We start from the raw sequence: 22,228 nt of genomic DNA, 5'->3' as shown, positions 1-22,228 counted from the left end.
CACAACTCTGTCCAAATACAAAAGACATTGTACTATGTTTAGAATTATTTATTTTTCTTTATTCATGCCTGGTTTCAGTGTTAATGTAGTTTCTAGTTCACTCAGATTTGCAATAGTCCTGCTGCTCTGTCCCGGGACAGCCAAACATGTTCATCATGCACTCTAGGAAACACTCTTCCTTAATGAGCCACTTAGGAGCCCTGAGCCATGAAATACTCTCATTACCCAGGAGAGGGTTTTGCTAAAGCAATCAAGTACTAGATCACCGAGGGCAAAACTTGCTACGATGACATCACTGTACATGTGACAGTTTCCATGCCAACCACCAGGTCCATCCTGGATACCGCCCCTGTTCAGGGAGCCCTGCTCTGGCCAAGCCAAGAGAGGCTCTTTCAAAACCACAAGTGACTAGCTCATCTTCACTGTATCAAAACATTTGACCTTCTTGAGGCAATAATGCAGTCTCTTCAGCATCTCTGGATACTGAAGGGGTGGAAAAAAGTTTGAAGCCAGTAAAACCTCACTCTTTTTGCTAGCAAACAGATTCAATCTAAATTACCTCAGACAAGCTTTACTCTTTTCACTGCGCTTACAGAACACAATGGTGGCTGAGGAGGTACCCTGAATGCTACATTAAAGGGCGTCCCTATACTTGCTTTTTAAAACACTATAAACTACTTATACCATTTATGGTGATAGGCGTCATACTGCAAATATAACTTTTGTCCGGTACAACTACCATACCACATGGGTAACTTACAAAGCAAAGCTATAGCACTGAAATAAATTAGCTACTGTTTAAAATGTTGTGTACATCATTTCTCTTTATTAATACTTCCTACTGTATGGATATTTCAGTGGCAAATTTACAATTCTGTAGTATCAGTGTAGTAGTAGAAAAGTGAAGTTCATACGCTTGTATTCTATGTGAACCACCATTGCTTGATTTTGAAAATGCTTCCAAAATACGACACATTAAAGGTGATAATTAACAGTCTTGCACTCGATTGTCAGCCTATTAATACCTAAGATATGAAAAACCTGCAGATGTAAAGTAATATAAAGATTGACCATGCCAGACTACGGAAGAACAGGTGCAGTGTTAAGTGGCGTGTCTCACATGCATTAAAAAAATGAAGTTACTGCCTACTCCCAAAAGGTGTTATGTGGAACATGTGCACAAGACTCAGATACAGCTGAACTCCCTTCTTCCTCCAATAAGTATCATTATCTAAACATTTCACCTTATGGAGCTGATACACACTTTTAGAAAAACATCTTCACCTTTTAAGTATTTGAATCCCCCCTGGAAATCACAGAACAAAACTAATTAACGTCTTCTTCCTAATATGTGGTACTAGAAGAACAATTTAATTTTCGGTTACCTCTGTTTAGTAGCCCTTTAAAAATATTATTAATATATTTGTTGAAATATTGAACTGTTCCAGTTGTCCACTTTTCATACACGTTAATATTATGTAGATAAATTCCAATTTTAGTTTTTTTTATTATTGTTTAAGAACAAACCTAAAAATGACCTTAAAAAACTGAAGTAGTTTTACAAACACGTCAACCTGTTTTAATTATACTTTAACTTTAATTATAATTTAGCACAATGCAAGTTATAATATTGGATGTTTGGTATATAATATAAATTCTATCAATTTGAGCATATATTTTCAAAAAACAAACGTACATGGATTCTGGATATTGATTACATGATTGCAGTGTAATTTTGATCAATTTATGACTAAATGATAAGCTTAAGTGACTCTGTTCCAAATCACCTCATTCGTGAGAGAGCTGATTGTGCAGTGAGGTGATTTAACTTGCTTAACACGAAGCCTGGAGAAAATCAAGAACGGACAACACAGAAAGAAACTGGTGTGCCTGCTCAACAGGACACCTTTGGGCCATCGGTATGTTGGGTTAACTCAGCAGGATGTCACTAGTCAAGGAGCCCTGTCCTCTGGAGCAATGATTCAATGGTTTGTGCAGAGCGCTCTGATCAGTGTCAGCAAGCATGACTCTAATCATGGTCTACAATGATGAATACTCTAATGGTGGTCTACAATGATGACCCAATCGATTAGGAGGTCCAGCTGTGAAGATCGAGATGAAGGAACTCCATACGTCATGACTGAGGGCATACAGACTACCTAGGACTATACCGATCAAGACTCAGGACCTCCCTCGTCTGGATTTGACAACACTCCAGAAGGATAGGGTACATCCTCATACCACACATGGCTTTCAACAATGGCTTTCTAGTCAGATGAGAATGTGACAGTTACACCATAGCTGACCACTCAGATCTGAGACCCAATGATTACTAATGGGAAGAGGTGGGGCAATGTGTGGCTTCTAGTGGTCAACGACTCGCAAACTGACACGTGTCTGTCTAAACTCTACAAGAGGAATGGGAAGAATCCCACAACACAGCACTAGCATCCTAAGGCAAAGCATGTTTCACAGATGTACAGCTTCTATTTCTTCCATCCCGGGTCACATGCTAGTAGCCTGTGACTTTCAAAACAGACCACATGTTGATCGGGGCTATTAAAGACATCTGTTAATCACGACTCTTTACGTTAAGTGATTTACCTGTGGTGTTAGTTCAATAAAATTTCAGAGAACCTTCTACAAAAAAAGAGATTTTTTTTTTTTGCTTGATAACCTTCTGAATTTGTTGCCGGTGTAGGTGATCGTTTTGGTTAACAGCTCAGTATACAATTCTACATTATTTCTTACCTGCTTCAATGTTTACTCCTATACATGACTATGTATGAACAAATATGACTAACAATTGTACATTGTGGCCTAATCAGTGTTTAGAAACAAAATATCTTACTTATCCTTAAGCAGTCTGTCTTTAAAGCCGAAAGAATTTGCTGCAAGCAGAATTTATATTTACAAACCAATACATGTAAAGTAGGATACAGCAGATACCCCCCCCAACAAGGACATTGCAAGCACATCACACTGTCTTCCCGATGATGGCAGAATATGTGGAAGAAACGTGTCCACATTAAGAACATTAACAGAAGATGGGTCACCTTGCTTTGATATCGAGTTGCACGCACCAGCAAAATATCAGTCAGAAAATGTGTAACTTTGTCCCCTTAGCCCAAAGAGACCCTCTGCTATGCACCGAAATTTTTCCCAGAAAGGCTGCATATAAATAGCATCCATTTTTTATAGTACTATGCAGGTCACAATTTTTCTCACCTTATATAAAACTACGTGGCCACTTAGGACACCAAGAGTGAAATCTAATGAAGTCTCACTGGGATACCTATAACAGTACATTTTGGGATTATTTGTTTTCCACCACAATAAAGGAAAAATGCTTAAAGGAGCAGATGTAATAAAGACACCAGTCTCATTAAAAGTGCTCATTTAAGTAAAAACACTTTCAGTTATGCTACATTGAAAAACTTTAAGTGTCCTCTAAAAAAAAAAAATCCTTGTTCTTCACAAACATGCAGCACGCAGTACTGTATAATGCTGATGGTCTCTAGTGCAACAGAGGAGATTTTTAAGCTTGCTTTGTTTGCAGCTCTCCAATTAAGAGACTGAAGGGCTGCCGCTTGCCAACAGTGAGGAGTCGTTTGTTAAAGTGGAGTAGAAAAAACGGAATTCGCCATCTCTTTATCCTTCGCAGTGCTCAATAGACTGCCAGGATTCACCTCCTAATGGTACAATAAATGCAGCTTGGCATCTCAGCTCCTCTACCCTTGGTGAAATTGTTTCTGTAAAATAAAAGCTTATTTAAAATGCAGGAAGCTTCTCCTAAACAATCTCCCTGAAGTGCGAGTCGCTTATTTTCTTACGTCGACACATGGCTTAAGCGAAGGTTAAAAAAAAAAACTTGCACAAAATTGCACATCCCCTGGCTGTTGTCTTAAATTCACAGGGGCAGAACAAACGCTGATTGGAATTAATTGCAACGTCTCCCGCTTGTAAAGGTCGGAGGAGTTCATCTTCAAACACACTTGAGGATCAAGCTAAATAAAAAAAAAAGACTCCGCTTCAAGCAGGGGAAAGAAATCAAAGGCACTATTCACAGATAGTCCTGTAATTAAAAAGTTTAGTCTGCTTTTTTCCTCCCCATTTAAGATTAAGCTCTTTAAATAAATTAAAATAAACACTTACGTGGCAGTATACTGACATTCAAAGGAAAACAACCAGATGATTACCAGCAAACCCAAACAAAACGTACATGCCTATAGTGACTTATAATGCACAAATTCCCCAGGGTATCTACAGAAGCATCAAAACTAGGGCTTTCCAAAACTGTACATAGTTTCAAAATAGCATCTTTCTAGAAGTTGTATTCCTAGAAACAACTCGTACTGCTGCTCAAGGATTACAAAAGAAAACAAATGCAAATTTTAGTGCAAAGCATCTTTAAGTATTAATCAGCAACTATCATGAAGTGTGATGTTCTGCCTGAATTTTCTTAGTGACATGATATTAGCCAAAATATTAAAAAGCAACCACATAGTAAGGAAACTTGCATTTTGAAGAAATTCAATTGGGCATTCATCAGAAACATTAACAAAGTTAGATTTACAGATCCAAGTGAAAAACAGAACAACCAAAATGACTATCATTTAGCTCTTTTCAAACTGTAAGGATGAGTCTTTCCATTCATGAGAAACATAGCATCACAAAAAACTAGATGGCTTTACGTTGCGTTTTAACTTTTCACTCCTATTGGCCTAACTCTTCATGGTATGGTACTGTATAAAACTCGAGCACTGGAGGCTGAAGCCATTCACTCAAAGCCATTGATAAGAAAGTTCAGCATCAATCCCCATTCATCCCTTCCCTCCCAGGAGACTAGCAAAATATACTGTCAGCCCAATGGAGGATCTGATAAACAACCACAGAAGCTGAAAACTATTCCTAGAAGTTGTCCTCTGAATGCCATTACTTACAGTAGCTGTATGTCTTTTGTCTTTGAATGCAGTGCATCTTGCATGATGCACTGTTCAAGTATTCAGAGTAGAATGACAGCAGCACTGGTAACACCACTGGAAAGGTGTTGGTTCTTATGTTGGCTTTAGATCTTAATGGTTATCATTATGTAGGTATATGAAATGGGCATACATACTGTAAATACTTTGCAGATAGTTGAGTTATATAAGTAAATAAGCACACCATGCCAGCCCGAATTCAAGATAAGTAGGAGATAGAGGATTTGCACTATCTTTTAGCTGCATCATTCTTTTCATTATTTCTGGCGAAGTCTTAAAATAAATTTGGTATGGGTCACATGGTGCAGTTAATTCAGACAACCCCTTCATCCCAGGTCTTCTTTAAAATGAGAATGTTTTCAAATGACTTTTCTGTTTTATCACATAATACTGTAAGTGATCAATATCAAACATCCAGCACTAGCTCAAACACAAGCAGACACGCAGCCTGGCAAAAACTAACTAGAGGAACATCTCTGTGGTCTGTATGCAATGTCACTGCTAATCTATAAAGCAACTGCCAGATAAGCAAAGTAATTTGGCAGTGGCTGAGTCTGATGTATGTAACCACTCAGTGTTCAACAGTGTTCAACTGTTGGTAGACCGGGCAAAAAAATTCAGCGATGCGAGCCAGTGCGAGACATTGTTTCTACAATAGAATGGAAAACTAAACTTTGTTAGAAATTATTAATCAGGTTGAATGATTAAGGTTCAACCCTGATGTTGTTATTGCTGGAACAGTGTCTCGTCAACAACAGGAAGCCGTCTAAACGTTAGCATGAGTGCTCCCTCCGCTACTACAAGGTGCTGCTACAACAGAACAATGTCAGTGAAAGCTCTTGGCCTTCCTACCAGAAACATATTCTACCGCCACCAAATAAAACACAAATTCATCAGGAAACACCTTTTGGCAACATTCAGCAGGTTTGTTAACCAAGCCGACATGCAAACTGGTGTCTTGCATCCCTGAAACACCGGTGCCTCTACTGGAGACCAGCACATCTGAGTCATTGTAATTTATCAGATTTAAGCATCTTCTGTGACACCTGTGTCACTATGAATGACTCACCTGGCTGTGGTCAGTCATGAGTGCTTCCTGTCAGTTGGTGGCGCTGAAAAGCCCAAGCTCTTTACCCCCACCTGCAGCAGTGGCCATGATTAAATCTGCGGTGTACTTTTTATGCTTGTCAACACCACCTTTGCATGTTGAAGCTCATTCTTGTACTGCCACTTTGTGATTTTAGTCAGGAGTTCACCCGCAACACAAAAAGCACACTGGCACTCCAAGGTATACTGCAACCTCTCACCATATTTGAGCAGGCTAACAAATTAACTTTGGATAATTAATTGTGGGGTTATAATACGTATGTAGTGAGCATTTCAGTAGAATTTGACAGTTTCTAGATTACCTCTGCACTGTACGCAGCAGGCCAGTTTCTGAAGTGCCTATAATTAATGTGGGCTTATGTGAAAAGTAGTGGCAGTTGTGTGTGGCCCACAGTCCTCCTCTACTGAAGTACCACCATCCAGCGTGAAAAACGGCTTAGCCTCACACTTCCTGCGCATCAAGGTTATCAGCACTTTCTGCAGAATGCAACTGCAGCAGTTTGTAGAGGGACAAATGTTCAACCTCGTCCTCTATATGGACTATGACAGCCTGCAGTATCAAGCTGTCTGGGCCCACCAAGTGTAATGTATAAAACCACTGCATTATAGATGACCCGACACTGACATTACCACAAACCCCACCTTGTTTCATCTTGAAATGAACCACCAGCAGAATAAAACTGAGGAAAAAGCTATTTGACAAGTTTATTTAGCCATATGACGGACAGAAATCACCACTGTTGCATCAGAGCCAGAAGCTCTAATTCCTCTATAACAAATTTCATAATACATTCATATTTGTCAAATATGACAGATGTAGTAGCTTTCCAGTGTGGAGTAACAAAAGGCCTCAATCAGTTTTGAGTTGGGAGCAGTGTTTTATAAATGTGGACAACATTGTCAAGCCCCCCCCCACAGCTTTGAGAGCCTATACAGCCCCCCCTCTAAGCAAGCCCTGCTCTTCAATGCATTCTTTTTAGAATACAGTGTTTCCAGGTGGGAGCAAATGTGCAACCATAAGTAAGGCCCGAAGGCCATAACTGAAGCTCAAAGAATAATCTTACGTACCACTATTAAAAGCCATACTACCTTCAGGTTTTCAACTTGTTAAGCCAACATTCTGGCAGGTGTCTGTGGGTTTTACCGAAACCTGGCTTTTCCCTTTGCTCTCCGTTCTACAGCGCTGCTTTGGTGTTGTCCGAAAACACAAATGTGAGTCAGCACCCAGTCACCCACCCCAACCCCCCACCACCAGTTTCTGTGAAATAACAGAAGCTTTGAGAGTGCAAAGCTTTTTGAAGCAAAGCAAACAGCGCTGGCTCTGTAGTCTGTACCATTCAACCAGACAGAAAATCAAACACTGCCATCTGTCTAGCTCTGCATTCAAGACATCTGCAGCGGCTTGAAGTCAGATAAGCTACGGGAAACACTGAACTTCAGAAACATGATCTTTCACACACATCACAAAGGCTTGAAATCATTAAATAATTATATACAGGCTACACTGCTCTTTAAAAGGTAGTAAATACTGCTGTATTATAGTTAATCAATCCTGTTAAGAAACTAGTGATTACTTTTGACACATCCCTATTTTTCAAATCACATATCTGCGAAGTCTGCAGCACATCTTTCTCCTGTTTACCAAACATACCCTATTGGAGACCAATTCTTTTTCTTACTGGTGAAATTAGTTCATACTTTTATGTCCCCAGGACTAGACTTCTGCAATGCTTTGCTACCTAGATCACCCAAGAATCTACAGTATGTCCACACCTGTGCTGCTCCAGTGTTGACCAAGCTTAAAAACCCAAACATGTCTCTACTGTGAGGACAAACCTGCACTGGCTGCCAGTTTCTTACAGGACTGACTTTAAACTCCTCTTGCTAACCAAACAGGCCCTGCATGGTCTGTCTGCTGTATACCCTCAGGAGTTACCATACCCACAAGTCCCAGCTCGTTCGCTTCATTCCACTGGCTCTAGGCTCCTCAACTGTACATTTGGGGACCAAGCATTTCCAGCGGTACCCCAATCTTTGGTATACTCTTCCTGATCAAATTAAACACACACCCTCTGCTACCTGCTGTCATTTTTAAATCTCACCTCAAAACTTATTTTCAAAGGCCTTCAATTCTTAACCTCCTTCTTTTCATTTCATATTTATACAGCTTTTTTTATTTTTTTGCTTACAGTACATGTACTGTACATTTTTCTATGTATAATTAAAATTACATGCATATATTATACATTTTTAAATGTATAATATGTAGAATTTGCCATCAGGAAGCTCCAGATCGAAAGGTGTTATTTAAGAATAAAACTGATTAACTAAATGTGTTCATTACTGCTACAGTAATACTGTAGCTGTACCTTAGGGTCCAGATTAGAAAACCAATGGAGCCAAATGTGTTTTTGTAAAAGATTACGATTTAAAAGCTGTTTCTAATAAAGATCAATTATATTCACAGTATTGTGAAACACAGCCTCTTTTTAAAAAAACAACACCATAAAGAAAGTTGTTAGAAGCAGATCTAATGAGGTGAAAGTAAATCAAGTAAAGAAGATTTTATTTCACACACATACTAAACAGGCAAGACCAAAACACAGGTACATTTCCACTCAAAATCATTGATCATTCTTTCTATACATCCAGCCCACCAGACAATAATGCGTGAGCTGACAGTTGGGGGTAGACAGGAGTAGCGGAATGTGACAGTGTTCACTTCCTTCCCTGCCAATAAGAACAAGGTGAAACCTGGAAATCCGAAAAGGCAATGAAGTAATGATAACAGAACAGACAGAAAGAGGAATGCGAACATGCATTTGACATATGTGCAGAGTGAAGTGTATGACACCTGATGGTTTTGTCTTTTTTGCCATTGTAATTCGGTGCTTAAGCTTGATGTTGGATACCGAGAGCCAATTTCACTGAAACGTGCAAAACCACCACCCCAAGGAAATGACTTTCAATTTCTTTCAGCAGCTCCCGAACCCATTGACTTTGAGGTGAAAGGCTTTTTATCCCATTGTTGTTCCATTATCCTGTAAGCCCCCTGTGAGAAAACCATTATCACCAGACCACTCTCTTCTTCTAGCTGTCCTCAACCTCTCTCAATCACTAAAGTCACAAACGTTTTTGGCTCCACAGGCTTCAAGAGGAGGCAATGCTGGGGATGCTGCATTTCCTCTCACTGCCTCCTCCAATTCATGCCATCCTAACATGCTGCGTCACCCTCCAGAACAATAAAAGAAAGATGCAAACCACAGCAACATGAACAGCAGTGCACACACAATCGCTCAGTACAGTACTTTGAACTCCCTCCCCCTCCATAAGATGTCAAATTGCAATGAAAATGGATATTTTCACACATAACCTGCAGATTCAAATCATTTCAAGTTGACTATGGAATTGGACATTTAAAACCGATTCTACTTTACCCATACCTTTTTAGATTATATAACACAATTCTTACAGCAGCCCCGTTTGAAAAATCCCTTCTGGACTACTATATAACCAATATATGTGCATACTAGTTATATAAATTAAAACTGACATCCTATTAATTGGAACATTGCCTTTGCTCTCTCTGCTCGGTTTACGATGGCCTTTATTGTAAACTGTGGTAAGCCTTACATTCATGTCACTTTAGCTGTCTTGTCATGAGCCCATATGCATTTCACAGAAATAAAATCAAGATTTTATTTGCACTTTGACCTCTTAAAGTAGAAGGCTTTTGGCCTGACATTGGGGGGGGGGGGGGTTATTCACCGAAAGTCACTCAACAACCATGAGATGACTATTTAACGGTGGGTGGGAGGAGCAAAACACTGCGTAGCAATGATTTGTTCAGGCTGCAGTCGTTCAAACTCCTGCATGACTCTCCGTTTGCAAAATCTGGCCACCAGAAGATGTCATTGTAAAGGAGTTCCATCACCACAGGAATTCTCAATGTACAAGAACCGCTGTCGATCAAGCATTGTTTCAACAAACATTAACACTAAAGGTAATTATAAACGTACATCACAACTCTCAAAAATAATGTACAACTAATATACAAAAGCATCAAGTTATGCAAGAAAAATACTGCTGCTCGCTTTATCTTAACCTTTTTCTATATTCCTGTATGCATGCTTAATGCATTAGCTTTATGAAGTGTGCAGGCCTTTTGAAAAGTACAAACTGTACATGCAGACAGTAGGGAACTGCAATTGCACTGTATTAGTGCGTTTCCACAGAAACAAGCAATTATGACTCAACCGAGACCAACAGTTTACACTGAAAATGTAAATGGTCTTCCTAGGATTTTGAAAAGTTAAGAAAATATTGCAAGGTTTACTAAAGAAAAGAATTAATTTGCCAGGATTGTTGGTGTGGAAAAACAATGCTCTTTCTCAATTATGTGTTAATACACTTTTATATTCCTTCAGGGCAAGTTAGAATTGCTTTCTGTATATTTGATTTTAAGAAAAATCATTAAAAAAAACAATGTATTTTTAAATAAATAAGCATCATATTAAACTTTTATCATTAGTTCATTTAATCTAGCAAAAGAACAGTTTCAAAAGATGTTTATGCTCATTAAAATACTCAAGGGCATACTCAATCATTACCTACTGTACGAATAGGAAATAGACGCCAAGTACAGAAAAATATGCGTACCAAAACCATCCTAAATCTGCCTTCTGACAAATTTCTTTTTCCAGCTCTTTGTCTATTCACAATCTAATAATGAAACATGACAAAGACACTAGGGACAGCATTGTCAAATGTGTAATAATATTACACTGTCTCTTGGAATAAAGTGCATTTTTTCTGTAGTGATAATGAACTCAATGATTGTTTGACTCAATAAGAAACCAGGATCACAAACTAACACTGCTGAAGAATTTCTGAACGAGGGTTCAGACTAAAGAAACAGGCTTTGAAATGATTCTGCATTGCTGCCTTTAAAAATGGAATGCTACTAATCATCATCATCATCATTCGCAACCAAGACAGCATCTTGAAGGAAAAATGAATTAGTCAATAAATCTGTTCACCTTCATAAACTGGCAGCAATCCCTATAACATTACAATAAAATCCAACACATAGCTCAGCCTGCACAGCTCTTCAGTTTCGACATATACTGCCTTCTTAGCTGTGACTGGATCAGTTTACAGAAAGCTTAATGCGTTTCTTTGTTCATTACAGTACATGCCAAACAAAACTGAAATACTTGCTTTCATGCTAAAAAGCAGGTTTATTTAAGCACCATTTTGCAATTGCTAGTTACTGCACATCAGTTCCAGTGGAAGCTTGGACTGTAGTAAAACAATGCATTACAATATTCAAGCAGAATTCCATACATGTCCCCTGTCCTGAAGACTAATCGTGCCCAATACTGTTTCAATTTTTGTTTTTTGCATATTTGTGGCTAGAACCTTGTCCGATATAAATATATATTTATAACATCCTATACCTTCATGTAAAGGAAAACATCCAAATGCTTTTTAAAACTAACTTACATTGAAATCACATGAGGTTTAAAAAATAAATACTAACAGATTTTGTCTGATATAAAGAAGTCATATAAAATGTACCACAAACCTATAATAAACACTTTTTACATTTTAATTAGCAGCCAGAGGACTTCGGGAAAGAAATACACTGATAACATTTTACGCAGAAACGTAAAAGGCCTACTTCACATAATACAACCTTCCATCTGACTAGCTTACCGCTCAGAGCATGAAAAACCAATTCTCGGTGAAGGCTGACACTATACATACAATAAATAAAAGAAACACACAGATGGAGCGCATTGTGTTCTTTTCACAAAAATCTATTTTTAAAATATTCTACACAGATGCAAGCACAGGCCTGTTGTATATATTGAATATAATGTAATGCAGAAAGACCAAGTGACAGTAATCAGCGTTCTTTCTCCACTTCCTTAAAAAGGCTGTGAACAGCAGCGTCCGCCAAGCTTGGTATGGCATTTATTCCAATGCCTGTCTTGGCAAACAGTGCAGCAGAAATCCAGCTTTTGGTCTTTGCCCTAAATGGGCCCATAAATCAAAGCCAACAGCCGGGAAAATGAAGCTGGTCTTTGCGCATCCTCGCTCTCCATGGTGCTGCTGTAAAAGAGATGTGCACTAAACGAAGGTGTGGTGCATGTCATTCACTGCAGACCTGACACAGGAAACACTCTGTACGGCCACCCCCTCCTCGCAGAGGAAACCATATAATTAAACAAAATCCTGCTGAAAACAAAAATCACGTATAAGCTTGCAATGTTTCACACAGCCAACAAAACATCTGCATACTTCCAGCACTGGAACAGAAATCACTTAAATCAGACATTTCCCCTATTCCAATTGTCTTCCATCGAAAGACAGTCAAATCCCTACCTTTCCACATTCCAGGTAGTCTCTCTTTGAAACCTGTACTATAATTACAATACTTTCCCACACTTAAAACCAGGAGGGCAGGCATCCAGCACAGTTTTGGTTTTCCCAAAGGAAGCTGTAGAGACTTTTCTTTCATGCGCTTGAAAGCGATGTTTGGGGCAGGTACAATGCACAAGGTGAGCTGGGAGTAACGCAAAAACCTGGCACTAACATATTTCCTTGGCCCCTAAAGATATCAAATGAATATATTTTCAGCAAGTCCTGTATGAAAACATTTAACAAACGTAAATAAAAAGGGTCCACAAATTCCAATATAGGTAACAAAAACTGTTCAGAGGGGAAAATGAATGTTTTAAATGTGATAAGAGTCCAGGAGAATTTACAACAATAAGGCAGTGGTGTACTGGCAAACTGTGGAAGAACAGCAGCAATCATGACATAAAAGCCTAAAGCAGCCAGAATACAATTTACAATATGGACAATATTGTGAGATTTCCTGCATGAATAAGGCCTCTGCTGAGATCTCTAACCAAAGGTGTTGCAAAAAAGGAGCCATGCAATAATGAAGCTTACTGAGATAACTTTTACCCTTACTTCAAGATCTTCCAATACCTTCCAAAGTCTTGACTGAGGATATAGCTAGTTTAGGCAACATATTTGTCAATGTGGCGATTTCACTGCTGTTATTATCAAGAGACAAAATGTGTCTGCCTTCAACCTCCATAATTAATTTTATACAAGTATCCTGCTTTTTTTATTGCATATTCCATCTTAACAGATGCAATCACATTTAGGGACGTGTACTCAAATTAATTTGACAAATCTTTTCTTCCACTCCAACCTTTAATAATATAATAATAAACTATTTTATATCGTGCCTTTAAAGCACTTTACAGAATGACAACAACAATAAATAAAAATAATACACATCATAAAAACACAATCACAACACACAGAGGAGACCATGGATGGTGGTACTAAGTATAATAGAGCAGAGGGGTAAAGAACAGAACTACAGAACAGAAGTAAAGGCTCTTCTAAAGAAGGTTTTGAGTCTGGATTTGAAGGAGTTTAGAGAAGGTGACTCTCTGGTTTCCTTGGGGAGAGAGTTCCAGAGCTTGGGGGCATAACAGGAGAAGGCCCTGTCACCCATACAATGTAGACGGGCTTGGGGGACAGTCAGGAGACCGGAATTAGAAGAGCAAAGGTTGTGAGCTGGGGAGTGGGGCGGTAATAATTCAGACAGGTGCCAGGCCATGCAGAGCCTTATAGGTAAGCATGAGAATTTTAAAGTCCACACGGAATTTGACAGGAAGCCAGTGCAAGGACTCCAGGATAGGACTAATGTGAAGACTTGCACTGGACCTGGTCAGGATTCTGCCTGCTGAATTTTGGACATACTGCAGTTTGTTCAATGTAGATTTGGATACCCCAGTGAGCAGAGCATTACAGTAGTCAATTCAGCAAAACACAAATGTGTTGATCAGCTTTTCGGCCACAGTTAGTGATAACGTAGGACGGAGTTTTGACAATATGCTGCACATGTGGGTCGAATGTTAAGCCAGAATCAAATATCACCCCAAGGTTTTTCAATTTAGACTGAAGCTCAAGTACAGAACCATCTACAGATACGGTTACAGGGTTGACTTTACAAAGTTGATGGGAGGTGCCAATAACCATGACTTCAGTCTTGTCACAGTTAATATGAAGGGAATTTTGAGTCAACCAAGTTTTTCAGAGATGCAATTAGATAGAATAGAGACAGCCACATCAGTGTCAGGTTTGGTATGGATGTGGTATAGGCTTTAGATCAGTGATGCTTTCACTGTTCCAAAATATTGATTCTAAAGATATCCTCATCAATTATTCAAGTCTTTAATAAACACTGCTTTTCAGATAGCAGGCAAGCCTGACATTCTGAGAAACAATATTCTCCCATCTATCTATAACCTATCATCCAAAACTACAGTTGCTTACAGTTCAAATATATTCATCCAAAACTGTCAGCATCACATTATTTCACTCAACACAACCTGGCAAACTTGCTGACAAACACAAATGTCTCACAATAAAAGCATGGCTGTTACTCAAATTCCAAGTCTCATGATAGCACCTCCCAAAAACTGAGGTATTGTACTCTACCTACTTACAAATGAATCAAAGTACAAACTGAAACAGTAGATAAGACTAGCCAACACCACGTGACCAAAGGCTATGTTTCAAACCATAGTGCTACATAAGGAACTATTATAAAAACTTGTCACGTCACAAATATTACAGAAAAATAGATGTAAGCAATGATACCAAATTTCACAATGCGTTTCAAAATCAGGCAACGAGGAGCACTGTGAGAAACCGTCTCATACTTTGAACTCCAGAGCAAATTCCCTCAGCTCCTTGTCATTCTGTATTTCACCATAAAGTTTTACTAGGAAACCAAAGTTAACAATAAAATGACCACTGGGCAAACAGGTTTTGTTGATTCTGTTAATTTTACACCTTTCCATGGCTCACACTCTCTAATTCCTGTTCAGTGGGATTCGAAACCAGAAGGGGATTTAGATGCTTCTCCAAACAGATTAACAGGTTTTAAAAACACCAGGCTACATTCTCAGCATTGAATTACTTGTACTGACCAACTGATTGATACAGTACTTAATGTATCTAAACATGGTGGATTTTTCTACATTTATCCATAGCATCTTTATTAGCTAATACAGTAATTACAATGTATGCAGCACACACACACCAACCCGCAGACTTCTAATAAAACAATCCATACTCCGACCACCCTGATGGAGTGCAAATGTATTTTACAAATGAAATGTTAAGAAAAATATCCACTCATAATGCATCCGTAAGTCTGCATGGGCTCTAAATGTTGCAGAACTCTGGTCGCAAAATGACAAGTAAATGGGCAACGACACAACGTCAACAACACACGTTTCTTTGAAATTATGCAATTGTTTTACGTAACGGTAAAAGAACAACAAATTCAGACAACTGGATAGCAAGTGTTAAATACAAATTGTTAAACAACCGACCACGATCCTGCAGCACGTCAGCAAGTTGACAGCGTTACTTTATCAAAAAAGCTTGACTAGGTAACTTTTGACAAAGGACCAACAGAAATCTAGACAACATAAAATAAATATATTTATTTAATGCATCAGCATTAACCATCAGCATTAACCATTAGCAAATTAGCAGAGTTCAAGGAGACGCAAATCTTAAATTCTGGCTTACAGATTCAAATGACAGTTGTCTACGCGGAATGCAAATATGAATCAGAAAGAGGGGGGATTCAAGCCCTGTCATTTGCCCACAGAGTTTAACTTCTAAAGCTTGCAAAAAGGGCCTAAATAAAACGCTGAAAAAAGCAGTGAACGACAGGTTCCGTGCATTTTAACCGCAGGACCTGACAGTAGCAGAGCCCACACCACAAACACAAAATCTGCTCTTTAGTTTAAACTTGAACCATTTAAATCATCAACCAGCTGCAAGTGCGTGTTTCTCTAGCAGGTCTGCGGTCTTCTACGTCTCTGCATTTGAACTTGAAAAGCCAAAGGAGGCACAAGGCGCTCCAAAGGGAGAAACCTGCTGCCACTGCCTCAGCTTATTAAAAATACAAACCAGCCCCCTTTTATCCTCTCCACAACCCACACAGCAAAAGCTTGCCCAGCGTGAGCTCCAAGGCTACCCCACCCAAAGCCCTTCCAGTCCTAAAATCTAATCCACCTTCACTACGGGATCAGTCTGTAGACGCCATCGCAAGCCCGCTGCTCCACCGTTTTACAAATCAGCCAGTTTTCAGAATGAATCAAAGAAAAGGGGCAAAAACGATCACAAACCTTGCATCCCCACCTTCGGTTTTTCAAACCCAGAATATGCTAGTGCTTCAGGAAAATATGCAGCAGTGGGGTCGGAGACCAATCACAGAGTACGAGAACTACGAGGCGGCCAATCAACGGAGGCTGCCTCTGGACAGTAGCCAACCATATCATAGCTCATTACTCAGTCAGACAGAAGGAGGCTGGGGGGAGGGGACACGCGTGCACACACCAAAAAATGAGAAAGCTGGAGAAACGGTGAGAAGGTACGGGGTGAGTTGGAGGAGGCACGCACCGGACCGTCGGGGAAAAAAGCCGAAATGAGGGCCCTGAAAGCTGTGTTTTTTTCCCTGTGGACAAAGCCTGTCTGTCATCATGGAGACGCTGAAACTGAATGACATAATCTAGGTGTTTTTTTTCCCCTCTCTCAGTAGATGCAAGGCCTTGATCTTGTGGTGTGTGCCACCATTCCGAAAACTCCACATACGCAGGATTTTGTTTCGGTTCTTGTTCTCATTCTAAAATCATCATAAGTGCTGGCGCTGCACCTAATCTGTTTCACTGACAAATAAATAATTTCCCCCCCCCCCCTCTATCTAGATATCTTAGTGCGCATTGTAATAGATTTTAAGTCAAACTGCTACAAATTATTTAGATATAGACTTTTAGTGAACTGAGCTCATTAGGCAAGAAACATTTGTTACAAACATACAGTAGATATGCCACACGGACACGTGGAGTGTTGTTATAAACCTCTTTTCTCCATGCTCACAGTATATTCGATTTAAACAAGGGTCGTTATTAAGAAATACCTCGGGTTTATAATTCGAAGTTAAATATTGGTTTACGAGATCAACGTATCAAAAATCCATATTAATCACAAAATGTCGGCAAAACTACCATTTAAAAGTTTGAACTGTAAGTTTAAAAAGGTGCTGAAAATTCTTCCAAAGACTCATTTATTTTATATGTCTAAAATCCAGAGAGCTAGAAATTGTTTCAGTGCTTGTTCACCTTCCACAGCAACAGCTGGATTAGAAAATACTTATATGGGAATACACACACCCCTGTGACTCCTTAAACTACATCACATGACCAGGCTGGGAAAAAAAAAGGCAAAGAGCATACCTTGAATGCTAATGAACTGTTTTACAAGATGTAAATTACACCACAACATTGGAGACTGCTGTGACAAACTGCCATTTATTACTACCAACCCACTGTCAAACCCGAGATGTGATCCTTGTAGTCAGTCGAGACTTTTCTTAGGCTGTATCCAGACTGTGTACGCACATAGTACACAGTCTGCTTTATTGGTAGAATAATTTAGTTTCATAGGCCTGTAAGAAGTGAATAATAAAAAGGTGCTTTCTTCCTGATGACTTCACAGGAATGCAGAGAAAACCCCTTCTCATTATCATTAAGTCTGGAGTTGTGGTTTTTTGCCCTACAGCCATTTTTAAATGGAGGTTGAGCTATAGTCTTCCTGTATCCTCTGTGAAGCACAGTAGGGTCCTTCTTAAAGGAATATTGATACACAGACCTGTCTCTAAATGCTGTGAGAAACTGTATTTATGAGGCAGCAGTATATTTCTGAAAAACGGGGATACATTTGAAAAGTACTTTGAGTCTGAAATCTGATACTAATATCAAACAACAAGATAATAACAGTTTAGAGATAAAAGGGGTACATTTTAGTCAATGTGAAGGCAGAACCTTCAATTAACCAAAAAAGATCATAGCCAGCACTTTTAAAGTTAAAATGGTTGTGTTTTGCGGGATAAAGGAGCCGTGATAGCTGAGACGGCAAAGACGTCTCCATTCTATTCCATTCCAGGGCTGCAGGGGAGCCAGAGCCCATATCTGCAAGCAATGGGTGCAAGGCAGGGTACACCCTGGATGGGACACCAGTCTGTTGCGGGACACACACACGTGTGCACACACTCACAGCAGGGCAGATTTTCCCAGAAACCAGTTAACCTTACCTGTAAGTCTTTGGACTGTGGGAAGACACACCTTGAGCACCTGGAGGAAAACCACTCGAACATGGGGAGAGCATGCCAACTCCCCACAGACCGGACCCCAGGGATTGACCCCAAGGCCCCAGCGCTGCAAGACAGCAATGCTAAGCACTGCTGCTGCCTTGCTACCCAGGACAGAACTAGACGAACATTAAAGTAATGATCAAGAAAATTTAACTGGAACAGAATAATTGAGGTGAAATTCAAAATAAAAGCATACTGCAAAATGCACTAAAATTAAAGAAAACCAAACTGCATGGTTTTGGGCACTCCTCGTATACTGTCCCTTTTTTACTTATGAAAAAAACACATTGTTTTATTATTGCATACACGAGTAAGAAAAATGTCACACTTGCAATGGTTATGATGCCACACTTTCTCTGTTGAATTCCAGCCTGCACCAGGGTGCCCAGAAAGGTTGATGTTAAGCAAGTGTGAGAGGTCAGGTAATAGAAATGATCTGTCTTTACACGTACAAAATTAATAGTAGATCCATGTTGTGCTTCTAATTGTATGGATTACCCAAGATATTTCTTGTTATACAGTCAATATAGTCACAATATTCCTAATATTTTCATATTAATGCTACTTCATAATAATTGCTTACTCTTAAATAGCGCTTTTTTGGACACTCAACTCAAAGTGCTTTACAGGTAATAAAAAGTCCCCTCCACCATCACCAATGTGCAGCATCCACCTGGATGATGCAACGGCAGCCAAAGTGTGCCAGAATGCTCGCCACACATCAGCTATCAGTGGTGAACAGGGATTATTAGGCGATGATTGGAAATTTGGCCAGGATGCCAGCATTACACCCCTACGCTTTTCAACTAACTTTTAATAAGCTCCGTTTTACATCTCATCCCAAAGGGCACCTTTTTACAATATGGTGTCCCTGTCACTATAATGGGGCATTACGACCCACAGACCACAGGATGAGCACCCCCTGCTGGACCCACTAGCACCTCTTCCAACAGCAACCTTAGTTTTTCCCAGGAGGTCTCCCATCCAGGTGCTCACACCAGGCTCACACCTGCTTAGCTTCAGTGGGCTGCCCAATGTGAGTTGCAGGGTGATAGTGCTGCTGGCTAATCACAAACATAACATTGTAGAAAATGTTACCCCTCTTTCAAAAAGTAGCTCCTTATTATTTCTTTAGAGGCTAACAGTAGTTAACAGGGTTTTGCATCTAGTGCATTCAGGGTTGTCACTCATTGTGTAGTTTTTTAACTATTGCTTTAAAACATTTTTCAAAACACTGCAACAGTGCAAAACACTCAACATAAAATCCCAAAGTGAGCTGGAAAATATAAACCAAGAGCACATTATGCTTACATACAGAATCCAAAACTCTTAACCACTTACTTAGTTCCATAAATACCTATACTTATTTCAAATACTAACAGCTATTCTTGCAAACAAAAAAAAATCTTATATTGGTAGCTATTACAGCTCATTATTATATATGGCATTGAGAGAAAGCAAACACAATGATACAAAATTAGGCTAGAATTTAAAAGTGAATTTATACAGGGTTTGAAAGGTTGCCTGACTTGCAAGTTCTGATATGAGAGGTAATTACACAATCCTAATAGCATATACAACTGCTCTACTCACTACTTAAGAAAGATCTACTTACAGTACAGTCCATTCCAGAATCAAGCATTAAGCAGACTGCAGTACCTAGACTTCCACTGACTACTATACAATACCACTCGAGTGTGTTACAGAACATAAATTAATGCAGTGAGTTCAAAATAGTTGTCAATTCTGACATTTTTCTGCCGACTTTTGTTTATTTTGTAATGCACTACAAAACACAAAATTACACTGACCATTGTAGCATCAAAAAATAGCAAGCTTGCTTTTATGTTGCTTTTTTTGCACTTCCTAAGAATGATGTGCTACTTCAGGAAAATAAAAAAAAAGTAGATGAATTTTCTGTCCACTAATGGCAGAGAACTTAAAATACATCTTTAGACATGACACAGAAAATCTGAACTAGCATGCCTTTTTTATTTCCAACAACGTCTTCAATGTAACCACTGTTTGTTCCTGGGGATGGGAATTTAAATGAAAAATCTGTTGATAGAAAGAACACGCATACACTAGCATTGCTTCTTTAATTCTTCACCTTAGCTGTCAGCTCGGCTCAGCCAGTCCTCCATATGATCAGCTTCAAACTCTGCTGAAGAATTTACTACACACAAATGATGGGAGACTGTCTTAGGCTTAGCTAATCAGGGAAAGCATTTATTTTCCTGTCACTTCTTAGCCTTTTACTTGGTAAAAATACATCAAGCAGCATAATAGGTAATGTTTACCGATCTTCTCATGCTTTTATTTATTTAATGATATCTTGTATGAGGAAAATCAATATTGCATTGTGATACAGCTTCCATCTGTTTTCTGACTGCTTCTTCCACTTCAGTATTGCAAGGGAGCTGGATCCCGTCTCAGCAAATAAACAGGGACACGATGGAATACACCCTGGATGGGATGCCAGTCCATCACAGGGGACACACAGATATAAACGCACTTTGCACAAAGGTCCAGTTCCCCAGCAGTATGTATTTGGATTGTGGGGGGAAACCGGAACACCCAAAGGAAACCCATGGGAACATGGGGAAAACACACAAACTCCACACAGATAGCACCCGTGGTCAGGAATTCAACCCAGGACACTAGTGCTGCGAGGCAGGAATGCTATCCACTGAGCCACCATGCTACCCACCTGTATATCAAATGACCTATATATCAATGGTATAAACAAAACCCTATTTCATAAAGATTACCTATTTTGTTGTACTGCATGACACAAAGGACATTTCTCAGAGGCTTTTCTTTAAATTTACTTACAGTAAAAATCCTTTAGGATAGAGTTTAGGATAGGTTTGCAGTAAAAAAAGCAACACAACCTCTTAATCTACCATTTTTACATAATAAAGACCTTCAATAAAATCAGTATTTCATAAGACAAGGAAAACAAATGTTACTAAATATATCCCTCAGTTCTTGGCTTTTTTGTAACCAAAGAGCTTTTTTTAGTTAATTATCTTGATAAAAGCTTGTATAATGCCTATCATAGGATTATCATTGTGTCACTATATATGGGAGAGAATGTCTTGTTTAATGAATTTATGGTTGCTTAACACGTCTTAATTACTAAGGTTACTGCACATGTAGCCAATTCCTTATGAAGAATGTGTTTGGCTGCAGTACCATATACAATGTTGGAATCACAAGAATAAATTGGGATGATGTGTTTATACATTCAATTTATAATGCAGCTGGATCAAATTTTATTCAATTTTTTATTCACAGAAAAAAACAAGTAATATTTATCTCTTACATAAAAAGATGATCAATAATGAAATTGACGTGTATTTCAGTTGATCAGTTTTTGGCTTTAACAACAACAGAGAAGGTTCTCCTTATAGCCTTGAAACAGATTCAGTAGATAATATTTTCAATATTCCTCCATGTAGAACTGCTTCCTTCAGATTCTGTGAATTGCCTTATGGTTTGAACCATAGAAATGTTCTATTGGGCTGAGGTCAGGAGACTGTGATAGCCTGCTTAACAGTCCATCTTGTGCATTATATTTGAGGAAAACAGGTGTTTGGATAAAATATTTTTTAGCAGGACTGGTTTTATTTTTGATATGTTTGACGGTTCTTAGAATTACTGGCTTGACTTCTGATTTGTGTCCTCAGAAATACAGTGAAAAAATAAATTATAATCATCATAATCAAAATGATTCCATAACATGATTCTTCATTAATAACTGTTCATTTATGAGGAACAACCTCTCTGTGCAACAACCTCAAACAGTAAATATAATATAGTTATTTTTTTCCATATAGCTTTCCCATCCTTAGTTCACTATCAGAGGATG

General features: G+C 39.0%; 1 protein-coding gene across 4 annotated transcripts in view; it reads right to left on the bottom strand.

The window, feature by feature from the left end:
• Nucleotides 1-22,228, bottom strand: part of ctbp1 (C-terminal binding protein 1) — a 217,088-nt gene that overhangs the window by 114,631 nt on the left and 80,229 nt on the right. The window contains exon 1 of one of the 4 annotated variants that reach the window (XM_015344948.2): nucleotides 16,331-16,412. The exons of 2 other annotated variants lie outside the window; for them this stretch is intronic. In XM_015344948.2, the coding sequence (XP_015200434.1) occupies nucleotides 16,331-16,337 (7 nt within the window). In that variant the 5' untranslated portion in view covers nucleotides 16,338-16,412. Of the gene's footprint in view, nucleotides 1-16,217; nucleotides 16,291-16,330; nucleotides 16,413-22,228 lie in introns of those variants that run through there. One more of the 4 variants, XM_015344949.2, reaches the window with a different exon arrangement.

Source organism: Lepisosteus oculatus, chromosome 1 (genome assembly GCF_040954835.1).
Source record: "Lepisosteus oculatus isolate fLepOcu1 chromosome 1, fLepOcu1.hap2, whole genome shotgun sequence".
NCBI lineage: Eukaryota > Metazoa > Chordata > Actinopteri > Semionotiformes > Lepisosteidae > Lepisosteus > Lepisosteus oculatus.
Note: the sequence above shows the minus strand (reverse complement) of the source record. Positions and strands in the feature narration are given on the sequence as shown.